This window comes from Typopeltis vanoorti, chromosome 3, assembly GCF_054136105.1.
Source record: "Typopeltis vanoorti isolate ZY-2024b chromosome 3, IOZ_Tvanoo_1.0, whole genome shotgun sequence".
Lineage (NCBI taxonomy): Eukaryota > Metazoa > Arthropoda > Arachnida > Uropygi > Thelyphonidae > Typopeltis > Typopeltis vanoorti.
Window position 1 is genome coordinate 86,682,250 of NC_143551.1, and position 14,141 is coordinate 86,696,390.

General features: G+C 36.3%; 1 protein-coding gene across 1 annotated transcript in view; it reads right to left on the reverse strand.

The window, feature by feature from the left end:
- Positions 1–14,141, reverse strand: part of Cerk (Ceramide kinase) — a 204,599-nt gene that overhangs the window by 132,389 nt on the left and 58,069 nt on the right. Inside the window, exon 4 of the mRNA XM_090390715.1 lies at positions 4,108–4,171. Within this exon, the coding sequence (XP_090246841.1) occupies positions 4,108–4,171 (64 nt within the window). The remainder of the gene's footprint in view (positions 1–4,107; positions 4,172–14,141) is intronic.

Consider the following 14,141-nt stretch of genomic DNA (forward strand, 5'->3'; position numbering starts at 1 on the left):
TTTTCCTTCACTGTCTCTAACTTCCAAGGAGTTCTGATTTTTTCAATCCTTGCAGACAACTTCACCACATATCTCTCTAGCTGAACCAATCAATGTTTTCTTCAGAGTTTCCAAGGTTTGTTTCTTGTTTTCAAAGTCATTTTTTCTTGACTGTTTATGTATTTTAGGCTGCAGTTCACATCTGAAAGCTTCTCAACTTGGACTTGTTTTCAAACTTTCTTATCCATTCTTCTTTTCAATGTGAAATTCAAATTTATCCTGCTCAAGACTAAATGGTGATCACCCCAGCCAGCATGAAATTCTGTCATGTTGTACCATCATTTTGCATTATGGTTTAAGCCAATAAGAATGTAAATGGTAAATTCCAAATTGCCAGCCCATCCTCATTCATTCAGTATCCAGGTAGATACTTAATGGGGTGCACCATAAGAAGGTGGGGATTGGACATTAGATCATAAAAGCCCTGGTCAGTTCTCTGCATTCCTTATAAGGTTACATGGAGATGTCTCAGTTATACAATTTTGACCCTTATCAATCCACATCACTCTGTCTGAAATTGCCTACCATACAAAGAAGGTCATCCTTATATGTAAATACTATACCTATTCCTTCTTTTCTGAAATCACTATTGCCTGAATATATCATTTTATAGTTATTATTAAGAAGTCTCACCTGCAATGCCAGTTATGTCATTGGTTTCTTGTCTAATACTTAATTTAAAAATCATACTGAAGATGCCCTTGATACTAGGGTGAAAATTTCATGTTTAATAAAAAAAATTATCTTAGTATTAAATCCATAGCGAGCTGTTATTTCTCTAATTCTGGCTAATGTTCCCATTTGTCATGCAATTATGTAGCCATGGCACTTCTGTAATTCCTGTGTCAGTTCTACCTCTTTCATCTGATGAGACTGAATTTTTTCTGTAATTGATGCTGTTTAACGCTGATATCCCATCTGCCAAAATGTTTGATTATATGATACCAGTCTATTATAAAGTAGTTTAGGCCAATACAGATTACAATTGGGTCAGGAAAAGTTCCAAAAATATCAGCTGATTCTCATTCATAAAAGGATTCACTATGGGAATGAGAGGAGTGATCAGAAATACAAGCTGGTGCTTTACATTCCTTAGAAGCTCTGTGGAGTTCTCTTTCCGTTTGTTTAGCTTTGATTCCAATTAAATTGTCACACAAAAATAATTACAATTAGTAATCAATGAAAATTAAATGAAACAAATGTTGATACATTTTGTTCCAATTATTTTCAATAAAACTCATATTGTTCTGCAAATTTAATTTTAGATGTTTTAATATAATTTTTTGAAATTATATTAAACTTATATCCTTTATTCTGCATTGCATGGATAGCACTGTGTGCTGCATACAAAGCAGCGCACAGTGCTATCCATTTATTATCATTATCATTAGTCCTCCGTGATGGTAAAGACACATCATGGAAGGTCAATCACACCATCATGAAAAAATTTTGACTAAAATGTTCCTTAAATCTTTTCATTATTTCTATATGCATGCATACACACACACACACACTTTCTCTCTCAAGCAATACATTTCATTTTATAATAGACATTTTATATGCTACATGGTGAGAGAAAACAACTTCTTTTTTTCACCATTTGGCAGTCATTAATATATTAAATCCATGAATGTTATTTGGATAGATAAATAAATAATAAATCTGCTAATGCCTTTTATACCTCTATTGGGAGTAAGCAAGGCGAATTCAATCTCCACAAGTAGCCATCTGAGATAGTTGATCCGAGACAATCACTAATTATAACTGGCATCTAGTGAGGAGATGGCTGACAAGTGTCACCATCTCACGGTCCCTAACAAAATGTATTTATACGAAATACTGTCTGAAATAATGTGGGCTCTACAGTCAATTTTCTTGAGGTCACTGGATGAAAAAATCCTGCTTGCTCATGTACAGAGATAACTGAGGAACTGGTCAAAGAAAGAGTTAGAAAAAGTTCCTCTAGTTGGCAACTATATTTGAAATGGGAAAGTTTTCTTTTGGTGTTCTAGCACTGCATGTCCCATCACTTCCACAGGGCTACACAGGCCTTACATTATTGGAGTGATATGAAAATATTAAAGCAAGGAGATAATTCAGACACAGACTTCTATCATTCATAAAATTGATCAAAATTCTGATTATTAATCAGAATTTTGCTTATTCTCAGAATAAACAAAATTTTCAATAATAAAAAAATAATAAAATAAAATAAATAATAAAAACAAAATTAATAATCAGAATTATTCTGCATGCATTTACAACAGTTGAAATAAATAAAACATTACACCAATATTTTTTTTTTATATCCATACGTGTGTAGAGGCTTAAGTGCTGTGAGGACATCATGTTGGAGGCTTAATGGATATTTTTTTACAACACTTAAAAAGAATTAAAATAGACTTTAATTCTTCCTATATTTCGTCCTAGTCACTAGGACATCTACGGGGATTACAAAAAAATTAATGTAACATATGCACAAATAACAAACAATACTAAGCCCAACCACGTGGGTGACACTAAAGTCCTATCTAGGTAGAGCGCCCTCTAAGGGCAGTAGTAGGTGGCCTGGAATGTAAGGTGGGAACTCTGGTGATAAGTGTTTCCCAAATCTTCGGAAGCTTAATGCACCCATATTTATTGAGATTTGGTTGGTTTTTGAGAGCTGCTGCTGCTTCTAAGAAAAGTCTCTCTTTCTTGAATTTGCTGTGGTGGAGCATGGTGGTTTTCTTCCATGATACTCTGTGGGTGGTGTCCAAAACATGGTCAGCCAAGCCTGAATGGCCATAGTTGTGTTTGAAGATGTAAGACTTGTGTTCCTCTAGACGGATGGATGCTGATCTGCCTGTCTGTCCAAAGTACGCCAGCTTACAGGAACAGGGTACTTTGTAAACTCCAGGCAGAGAGAGAGGAGGGAGCTGATCTTTTGTAGAACGGATAAGGGTAGCCAGTTTGCGGTGGGGCTTGTATGCTGTGTGTAGATTGTATTGTTTTAGTATCTTGGCTATTTTTTCAGATGTGCCACGGATGTATGGTATGGTGATGGCATTTTTAAAATCTTGTTGACTGATTTTTTTGATACCAGTATCAAAAAAATAATCAACTCCTCCCCCATTCCCCTTCCTTCTCGTCAACAAGATTTTAAAAATGCCATCACCATACCCTACATCCGTGGCACATCTGAAAAAATAGCCAAGATACTAAAACAATACAATCTACACACAGCATACAAGCCCCACCGCAAACTGGCTACCCTTATCTGTTCTACGAAAGATCAGCTCCCTCCTCTCTCTCTGCCTGGAGTTTACAAAGTACCCTGTTCCTGTAAGCTGGCGTACTTTGGACAGACAGGCAGATCAGCATCCATCCGTCTAGAGGAACACAAGTCTTACATCTTCAAACACAACTATGGCCATTCAGGCTTGGCTGACCATGTTTTGGACACCACCCACAGAGTATCATGGAAGAAAACCACCATGCTCCACCACAGCAAATTCAAGAAAGAGAGACTTTTCTTAGAAGCAGCAGCAGCTCTCAAAAACCAACCAAATCTCAATAAATATGGGTGCATTAAGCTTCCGAAGATTTGGGAAACACTCATCACCAGAGTTCCCACCTTACATTCCAGGCCACCTACTACTGCCCTTAGAGGGCGCTCTACCTAGATAGGACTTTAGTGTCACCCACGTGGTTGGGCTTAGTATTGTTTGTTATTTGTGCATATGTTACATTAATTTTTTTGTAATCCCCGTAGATGTCCTAGTGACTAGGACGAAATATAGGAAGCATTAAAGTCTATTTTAATTCTTTTTAAGTGTTGTAAAAATATCCATTAAGCCTCCAACATGATTTTTTATATCCAGAAAAACTCAAGTTTTCAAATTCCTTTGAAAATTTTGGAAATAAATCTAAAAACAAAACCATATTTATGTAGCTATATTGATACATTGAAGAGATTTTTAATAAGTATGTAATACTTTGCTTATTAATTTTTTAGGTATAATAAAATGTAACCGTATATGAAATAATTTGTAAAGAGCTACAAATTATAATAAAAATATTACTTACCCATCATATTTTCTGAAATCAAGATCCTGAAGAAACTCCTTTGCATGATTAGCTCTTTGAGTGACTATTAATAAATTTCATGTATATTTTAGTATACAACAGTATACTTGATTTCAGTTTTTGTACAAGAGAAAAATTCAAGAGCCAATATTTTACATCTGTAAATAATAAATTACACAATAACCATAGTAATTAACTTTAAGGAAATGAAAGTACCAGTAACCCTCGTATAATGCAGATGTTAGGTTCCACAGAAATGGCGCGTTATGTAAATCACGTTATGCAAGACTCAGATCACATAGAAAATGTAGGGTTATGTTATGAAATCGTTTTTTATTTTTATTTTTTAATTATATAAACAACAATGACATATCCAACAAAAATATATTTTTATTTAATTCAGGTAACAAATATATAGTATAAAATTATAAAAATTACAAATTGTGCATAAACTTCATTGCACATAATGCATACATGTTTAGGCAAAATAAAATAAAGGGCATAATTTAATCGTCATCACTTGAAATCTCTTGGACATCATTTGTATAATTCTTTGCATACTTTGCCTGGTTTAGTTATCAAGAAGTCAGTAATAAGACCTCTTACCACTATGCTGCAATTTTTTTATTAAGTTCATAATATGAAGCTAAACAAATATCCAATTGTCTTATGTTTCTGGGCACTCCATTGAGGGATCATTATCCATAAAATAACTTCCTAACTTTCTTGCCAAATCCAATCCTTCTGCTCATTTCTTTAAACTGAATTCTTTAATGGATTTATCACAATCAGAATCTTCAGCAGAACTTCCCCTGCCATTTGGTTCGACATCATTTATTAATTGTACCAGTTCCTCCTCATTTAAATCTGTTTCCGTATCAATTAATTCACTAATATCATTTTCAATAATATCGCAAAAGCTCTCTCCACCAAAAATGTGTGTGACATTTATTATACGACTAAGCTCGGCATCCACTGGAGGTACAAAATTTTTGTTCCAGAACAGCTTCAGGACATTTTTTTTTTTTTTTCCTGCAAGCATTCAGTGTAGAGGGTCATAATTCCTTAATGGACAAAGAAATGATTTTCACACAATTCAATACTGAAAACTCTATTCACGATTGAGGCAGTGTCATGTTTGGATTAGATTCCATTTTTTCCCAAATTAATTGGAATGTTCAAAGAATATAATATAACTTAAATGTTGATATTATTTCTTGGTCAAGTGGTTGAATAAGTGAAGTAGTATTAGGCGGTAATTTTAATATTCGGATAGCATAAATTTATTGGGTGGCCTGTTGCGTTATCTAAAATTAGTAGAATTTTGAAGTCTATATTCTTTTTCTTTGTGTAACTTTCTACATCAGGTACAAAACAATAAACCAATTTTCTAACATGCTGGCTGTAACCCATGCCTTTTTTGTTGGCCCACCAATAATCAGGTAGGGTGGAATTGTCGAGCCCTTTCATAGCACGAGGATTTGACGATTGGTTAATAAACATTGGTTTTGTCATATAATCACCTGATGCATTACTATAAAACAATAAAGTAATTTCTATCTTTGGAAACTTTGAATCCAGGAGCTGATCTTTCATTTTTCAAAGCATAGGTGCGTTTCGGCATTTTTTTTCCCAATATAACCCGGATTCAACCACATAGAACACCTAGTCTGCACTATAACCACCTTCTTCAATGATTTTTAAAAGTTCTCCAGGATATTTCCAGGCAGCTTCTGCATCTGCTGATTCTCCCTGGATTTTAAGATTATGCAAAGAAAACTGCTTTTTAAAGTTTTCGAACCAACCCTTACTTTCATAAAATCCATGCTGAGAGCTTTCTTCTAAGAATCTTGATCAAGTTCTTTTAAATGTTTATAAACTTTGAGAGCTTTTTGTTTAATAAGATTTCCTTCAAAAGGAATTTTCTTTTGAGTGCAATCTTCTATCCATATTATTAGAGATTTCTCCAATTTTTCCATTAGAATATCGTGTACAAGAGCAATGTGCTTTGCACTTACCATTGACCCAGCAATAACACTTTCTCGGAGTTTATGTTCATTTTGTTTGATTGTTCAAATTGCTGATTCATTTAAATTCAGAGTCCTTGCAACAACTCCTGGTTTTTCTCCATTTTCCGACTGATCAAGATTTCAATTTTTTTCTTCGAGAGAAATGAATTTTCTTTTCAATGTTGTTTTTTCCCCTTTTGTTGCAGTCTTAATGGCCATTACTATAAAAACACATTTTTTACATAAAAAAACATTACGTATTAATTATGTAACTCACCAGAAAATAAAGTGCTCAGCTTGAGATGCTAAAGGGTATTTCCACAAATATAAATTCGTTACTTATAACTACATGCACAATAATAAACACTTTATATGGTAAACAATTGATGCCACACACACACACACACACACACACAAAGTGCATGCATGCTAAAGAGTATTTCCCTTAATATAAATTTGCTGCTTATAACTGCATCTGCGATACGGGTAGACACAAATTTAACGAAGATAAAATTTAATTTTTAAGTCGTGCAGTGAAAAATATATGAAAAGATAAAGGGTTTGATATAACACAGTCTAATTTGTAGACTGTGTTATATCGAAACAGCATTGTATATGTACCGTTAAACAAGGGTTACTACAATTTGTAGACCACGTTATATCGATACTGATTTGTATAAGTACCGCATTATACAAGGATTACCTGTACATTAAAGTCATTAAAGTTAATTACTATGGTTATCTTGTAATTTATTATTTAGAGTCATGCCACAGGTACCTTTAAAGATTTTACCATCTATACTTTTGTGTTACAATTTCATTCTAAAAATTAAATGAAACATTTATGTGATCTGATCAAAAATGTACTGACATGAAAATTTATTCAAAATTTGGTTTTTTCCGAACTTATACCTTTATTCTAGTAAATTTGCCTTTACAAACACCGTCAAATGTTATTATGACTGTACTGCAAGAAAAAGTTGCATCATTACTAACTTCCTCTCAACAAATTTCCTCCAAATTAATCTGTTATTTATCAAGACTCCGATATTATCAAATCTTATAATTCTGAATCTCAATGTATAAATCCACCCAGATCTTGGTCTTCTTCCTGCCATTCTAGCAAAGAACGCTTATTTTGATAATCTGTCCTTTTCCATTCTGTTTAATTGACCACACCACCTGATATAACTACCATAGAGCCTCTGTAGCTCAGTTGATATAGACCATAGGTTCCCAAACTTTTTCGGGCCACTACCCACTTTTCAGGACATAAATTTTGTAACGCCCCCCCCCCCCTATTATACACACATATATACATGCTCTATTTTCTCATTGACATAGAAAATTGACATTATTTCTATCTGACATGGTAAATTTTCAAATGATTAAATAATTGAAACAGAAAATTGATAAAAAAATTGATCGTGTAAGACGGGCATAAGATGAATTAAAATGCAATATTTAAATTTTAAATGATTATCTAATCGCAACATCATGAAAATAATTAATTTTTAATATATATTATTAATTTCTTCTATAAAGAGTCACCGACCCCTAGACCGCCTGAATGCCCCCAAATGCTTCTGATCCCATATAGCCCCCCCCCCCCCAGAAGGCTTCAGCACCCACTTTGGGAACCTATGATATAGACGAAGCCCTGGGTTCGATTCACATCAGCAATGTGAGGAATCTTTATCTGGTCTTTTTTGATGAAAGTTAGTTAGTCGGTCTCATACAGAGATGGGGGGGGGGGTTCTCATCCAGAAATTCGGGTTTTTCATCCCCCAAAACAAGTAAACTGGCTCATGAACACACACGGATTACAGTCATGAATACTACCCTTAGGGGATGCAGCAGCGGGGTGACGAACTGCCTGTATTAATTCGTCATAAGCCTCCTCATTTTGGGGGGGGGGGATTCAACCTGTCCTAGGATGGATGAGAAGGATAGATACTACCATTGATGCCATCTACTCGCTCCCCTTATCTTTCTGAGAACTAACATATAGGTGTGATTTCCAGTATTTGATAAAATTGTCTCAAATAATTAGAACCTCAATAATACTCACATATAAGTATTCATTGTAATTCATATTATTATTTCATTATTCCTTCGCTTTTCTCTTTAACTATTGGGCGGTTTTCTACTACTCTTTGGCGGCTCGCCTTATGGCTCATCGCCACATAGTGAGCCGATGAGTTGTAGAGTTGATGCCCTCTCTCGATGAGCCTTTGGACTCCCTGGAGGTGTGATATAATAATAATAATAATAATAAGTACACCTGATTTAATATCAAACCATCTTCCTGCACCTACAATACAAATATAAAGTATTGCTTGATATATATATATATATATATATATCATTTACATCATAAAGGAATGTTTTGAACAGCTTTTCACTTGATCTTTTCCAGATCTACAAAACTTAAATACAGATGCTTGTTATATTCCTATGACTTCTCCACTACTCGTTTTAAAGTGAAAATTTGATCCTGACAACCTCTATTTAGCCTGAATTCAGATTGTTCTTCTCCAAGCTTCCCTTCCTCATTTCTTCTTAGCTGTTTCTCAAGTATACTCGTATAAATCTTACCAGGAACATGCACTCAATAGGGAAATTCCCTGAATTCTCACATTCAGTTCCTTTCTGTAGATGAATACTATGAGAGCTTTACTCTGATGATCTGGAATTTGATCCTCTGAGCAGGCCTTCTGAATTATGCAATGTAGCCACTGTAAAACTTTTTAGACCTCCATTTTTGATAATTTCTGATTGAATATTATCTAATCTAGCTGCCTTTCCACATTTTAGATGTCAAACATTTTTTCTACTTCAATTACTTGATATGTATTCCTGATTACATTTCTGTTTAGCATTTAGTTGGTGTCATTTAACAAAAAAATCACTCCAGACATATAGAATATCTCCAGTTTTCATGTCATCTTTATCATCTGATTCAATCTTTTAGAATACTCTTTCCTCCATTTCTGAGCTTTTTTGATAGACTACAGAATATTTTGCCACCTTCTTGATATTTATTTTCTATGTTCTTATGGATGTCTTCCCATGATTTTTGTTTAACTAATTTTACAATTCTTTGATTTCTTACATTTTCCCTCTGCATTCTCTTAAGATCACAAGCTGACTTACTTGCCAGGAACTTTCAATATGCTTTCTTCTTTTCCTTAACTGGCTCTAACTTCCTGATACCACCATGGAGTCCTGATTTTTCTATCCTGGCAAACAACTTCATCACATGCTTCTCTGGCTGAATCAATGTTTTCTTCAGGATTTGCCACTGAATCTCCAAGATTTGGTTCTTCTTTTCAATATTTCAGAAGATCGCCGCTAGAGGGCCAGGCGAACGGTCGTGTTTTCAGGGAGCTCCCGAAAGCTAAGTACAATTTTGAATGGAAATTAGAATATATGTTAAAAATCATAACGTAATATTGTCTAAATTTGGTAGCTTGTTGTGTCTGTGTGATTTTGGTGTAAATTCCGTAAATTAATTTAGTATTTAACGATACGTTTCATATATTTGAATATGGCGCCAATGCGACGTAAGATAATGGCGTCCAAAAATACGACGCCATTGTTCAAAAACTATAATGTGAGAGAATTTGTCCAATGTGATGTGTGTGGAATGTATGCATTCCCGAATGAGGCTGGAGTATGGATTGAAAGTGATAGTGGTGGGAGAATGTGTAGAAAGTGTATGCAAAGTGAGGAGTCGAAGTATGTGTCAGGTTGTGAGACAGTTACGGTTGAAGAAAGCCAGAATGCGAGTGAAAATAGTGGCTCAATAGGGAATTGCGGTGTACAAGATGGCAATGTGAGTGGTGATCTAAGAAAGAGTGAGAGCAATTATACAGAAAGAGAAAATGGTTTGAATGATAAAAAAAATGAGGAATTATTTGTAGGAAGTGAGATCGCTAGGCTGCGCGAAGTGATACAAAATGCGCAGCGGCAATTAGAGCACCTGCAAAACTCTTTCCAGAGTGATTCGGCTAACGTAAATAAACAGCGTGGGAGAGTTTCCGAAATGAAGGAGAGAGTGTTGTATGGTGACTCGTTATTAAGAGGAGTAATAGATGGGAGTGTAACTAAATCGTACTTACCGGGTGCGAAATTTAAGGATGTAAGTGAGAGCATTAGAGGGCAAAAACATAGGGTGAAAGAATTAACAATTGTGGCTGGTACGAATGAATTGAAAGGTGATAAATTTTTTATGAGAGAGGACTTGAAATTATTGTTAAAGGTAGCGAAAGAAAAGAGTGACAGAGTTAGAATGGTGAGTCTGTTACCGCGGTATGACAGAGAGGAGTTTAGAAGGAGGGCCATAATCGCAAATGACATTATGCGCAGGTTATGCGGACGGTGTGGTGTGGAATGAGTTTGATGGGCGAAAGGACTTATACAAGATGGATGGCCTGCATTTGAATGGACTTGGTGTGCAGAGACTGGAAAGAGTGTTGCTGATTGAAGTGAAAATGGATGTGCAGAACCTGGGAAACTAGAACTACCAAGGAGGGGGGGGGTGAATATCCAGACATCAGTGAGACAGTTGAGTGTAAAAATGTATATAATGTACCTGAGCCAGCAATAAGGACAAAAAATGGGATATTTAGAATAACGCATCAAGAAGGAGTGGGACAAAGGGAACACTGCAATTCATGTATACTAATGCCAGGAGTATTAGGAACAAGAAGGAAGAATTTTTGGCCTTGATTGGCTCTTCCTGGCCACAGGTTATTGGCATTAGTAAAACATGGCTGACGGAAGATGATATAGTTAGTGGGATAGAATGTAGGTTATAGTATGTTTAGGAGGAACAGAGAGAATAAAATTGGGGGAGGGGTGTTATTGATGATAGCTGATGAACTGCAGCCAAGGAGAATTGAAGTATTGCAGGATAGTGAAAGGAGCTCATTTGAGGCTATTTGGTGTGAGATTGACACTGGCAGAATAAAATATACAGTTGGGTGCTGCTATAGACCAGGTGATGGAATAGATGGTGGAGATGGTATGCATAAACAAATTGATGAAATGAGTGGAAGGAGGGTAATTATTATGGGGGATTTATACTATGGTAACATTGATTGGAAGGAGGAGAGGACACATGTGAGGAAGGAAATGGATTTTATTCAATTATTAAGGGATAACTATCTGAAACAGCATGTAATTGAAAATACTAGGGGTGTGGGAGTGCTTGACCTGGTAATAGTATCTCAGAATTTGACTGTAATGAATATGACCATGTTGCCACCTATTGGTGAGAGTGATCATAAGGTCTTGACCTGGGAGGTGGCTAAAGGTGTGAAATTTGTGATTAAGACGGGGTATATGTGGAATTACCGTGCTGGCAAGTATGACAAGCTTAGGAGATTGCTTGGATCAGTGCCATGGCATGTACAACTGCAAGGGCTGGACGTCGATAGAGCATGGGAAGTGATCAAAGAGCATTTACAGGAGGTTATGGCTGATTGTATACCTAAGGTCCGAATAGTGAAACAAGGAGGGGTTAAATGGATGAATAACACCATTAAGCTTGAGCTGCAAAAAAAAAAGAAACAACTATGGAGGGAATTTAAAGAAAGGGGTGACCTGCAGGCACACGAACGATATAAAGTGCAGGCCAGAAGGGTAACGAGTGCAGTAAAAAAAGCAAAAGCGGATTATGAAAGAAAACTAGCTATGCAAGCTAAAGAGAATCCCAAACAGTTCTTTCAATATGCTGCAAGCAAGAAAAAACTGTACATGACAAAATGATTTTAAGGAATGACGATGGTAAAGAGTTCACTGAACCAGTCGATATAGTGGAGTTACTGAGTGCGCACTTTGCAAAAGTATATCATCCAGGTGGTGACGTTGAAAAAATGAAGGAACCATTAGTTTATATGGGAATTGTGATGAATGAAGTGGAGGTGAATAGTCTATTACAGAACCTTAATGTGAATACATCTGTGGGATTGGATGGTATACCGGCACGGGTCTTGCATGAAGCGGCTAATGAATTATCAGTGCCCTTGACCATGTTGTTTAATCTGAGTCTCAGGTCTGGCTTAGTCCCGAAGGCGTGGAAAGAGGGGAAAATAGTTTCACTGCATAAAGGAGGATCCAAGACTATGGTTACAAATTACCGACCGATCAGCATATCAGGAGTCATTGTCAATGTCTTGGAGAAAGTAGTCAAGGGAAAAATACAGGAATGGATTGATGAAAATGAGATACTGTACAGAGGACAGCATGGCTTTGTGAAGGGTAGATCATGCCTCAGTAACTTGCTCAAGTTTTATAACAAGGTGATGGCTGAACTGGATAAGGGAAATGGGTTTACAGTGATACTGCTGGACCTGGCAAAGGCGTTTGACAGGATACCACATGGAATTCTAATCCGTAAACTACAACATATGGGAATGGATATAGGGTTGGTGAGATGGATAGCTGGGTGGTTGATGGAGAGATATCAAAGAGTAGTTTATTCAGGAGTAGAGTCCAAAAAACGGCCTGTGACTAGTGGTGTGCCACAGGGTTCTGTTCTTGGACCACTGCTGTTTAATCTGTTCATTAACGATATAGGGAAAGGTCTAAGTGGGACAGTTCATTTGTTCGCTGATGATGCAAAGTTGGGTAGGGCGATAGTGAATGCAGAAGATGTCAAAGTCTTGCAAGATGACTTAGATAGATTGGAGTTCTGGACTAAGGAGAATGGATGTCAATTTAATGTGACAAAATGTAAGGTTATGCATTTCGGAGTGAAAAGATTAGCAGCAGTATACCACATTGGTGGAACTGTACTCCAAGAGATTGATGAGGCCAGGGACTTGGGAGTGTTGGTGGATAGGGAGATGAAGTTTAGGGGGCACATTGCGAAAGTAGCTAAATCAGCTCATCAACTCACTTGGTTGTTGAAAAATACCTTGACGAGCAGAGAAAAACAAGTTATTGTACCTCTGTACCGAGCCCTGATAAGACCTCATCTCAACTACTGTGCCCAGATTTGGTCACCTCGGTTCCTTCTTGATGTGGAGGAGGTTGAGAGAATCCAGAGGCGAGTGACTAAGATGATAGCAGGTCTATGGAATGAACCATATGAGAACAGGTTGAAGATTTGTGGGTTGCAGAAACTAGTTGATAGGCGGAAAAGGGGAGATATTATTGAGACATTCAAATTGCTAAAAGGATTCTATAGGATTAATTCAGATGATATTTTTGAGATCAGGACTGGTGGTGGGAGAACTAGGGGACACCCATGGAAGCTGACAAGAGCATGGTTAGCAGGGGTGTTAGAGCTGGGTTCTTTACTTTTAGAGTGGTAAATGAGTGGAATAAGCTGCCAGAGTCTGGTGTGGGTGCTATGACAGTGAGCGAGTTCAAGGCAAGGTATGATAGATACTGTGAGAATGTTGAACAGCTGTGTGAACATGATGTTTAGGGCCTCCCTCGATGAGTCTAAGGACTCCTGGAGTAGCCCGTAGTAATAATAATATGATTTTTTTTTCTTGATTAATGCTTGTATATTTTCTAGCATTCACCTCTGAAAGCTGCTCAAACTTTAATTCACTTTAAACTTTCTCATACAGTCTTCTTTTTACAAACACGATTTATTATTTTGTTAAAAGCTCCCAATGTCTAATGTGCCAGCATCATATCTTTTGTCTCTTGACTGATTTCCTAATATAGAAGGGAAAAAGACTGACACAGCCATACTTTATGAATAGAAGACAACAGAGAAGTAAATTATACAAAACCAAATGAAATACTTCATGTTGGATATTTAATTAAACATGAACAAACTACTTTTAATTCTTCCAATCTTTCATCTCAGTCAGAGAGACATCAGGAAGTACAAGCCAATACTTGTCACTGTCTCTCTCTCTCTCTCTCTCTCTCTCTCTCACACACACACACCAATAGTAAATGACGTTATAACACTACAGTCCTATCTAGGTGTGACAACCTCAATGGATGTATGTGCAGGAGGCCTCAGTTGTAAATTGTGATCTCTGAGAATTAATG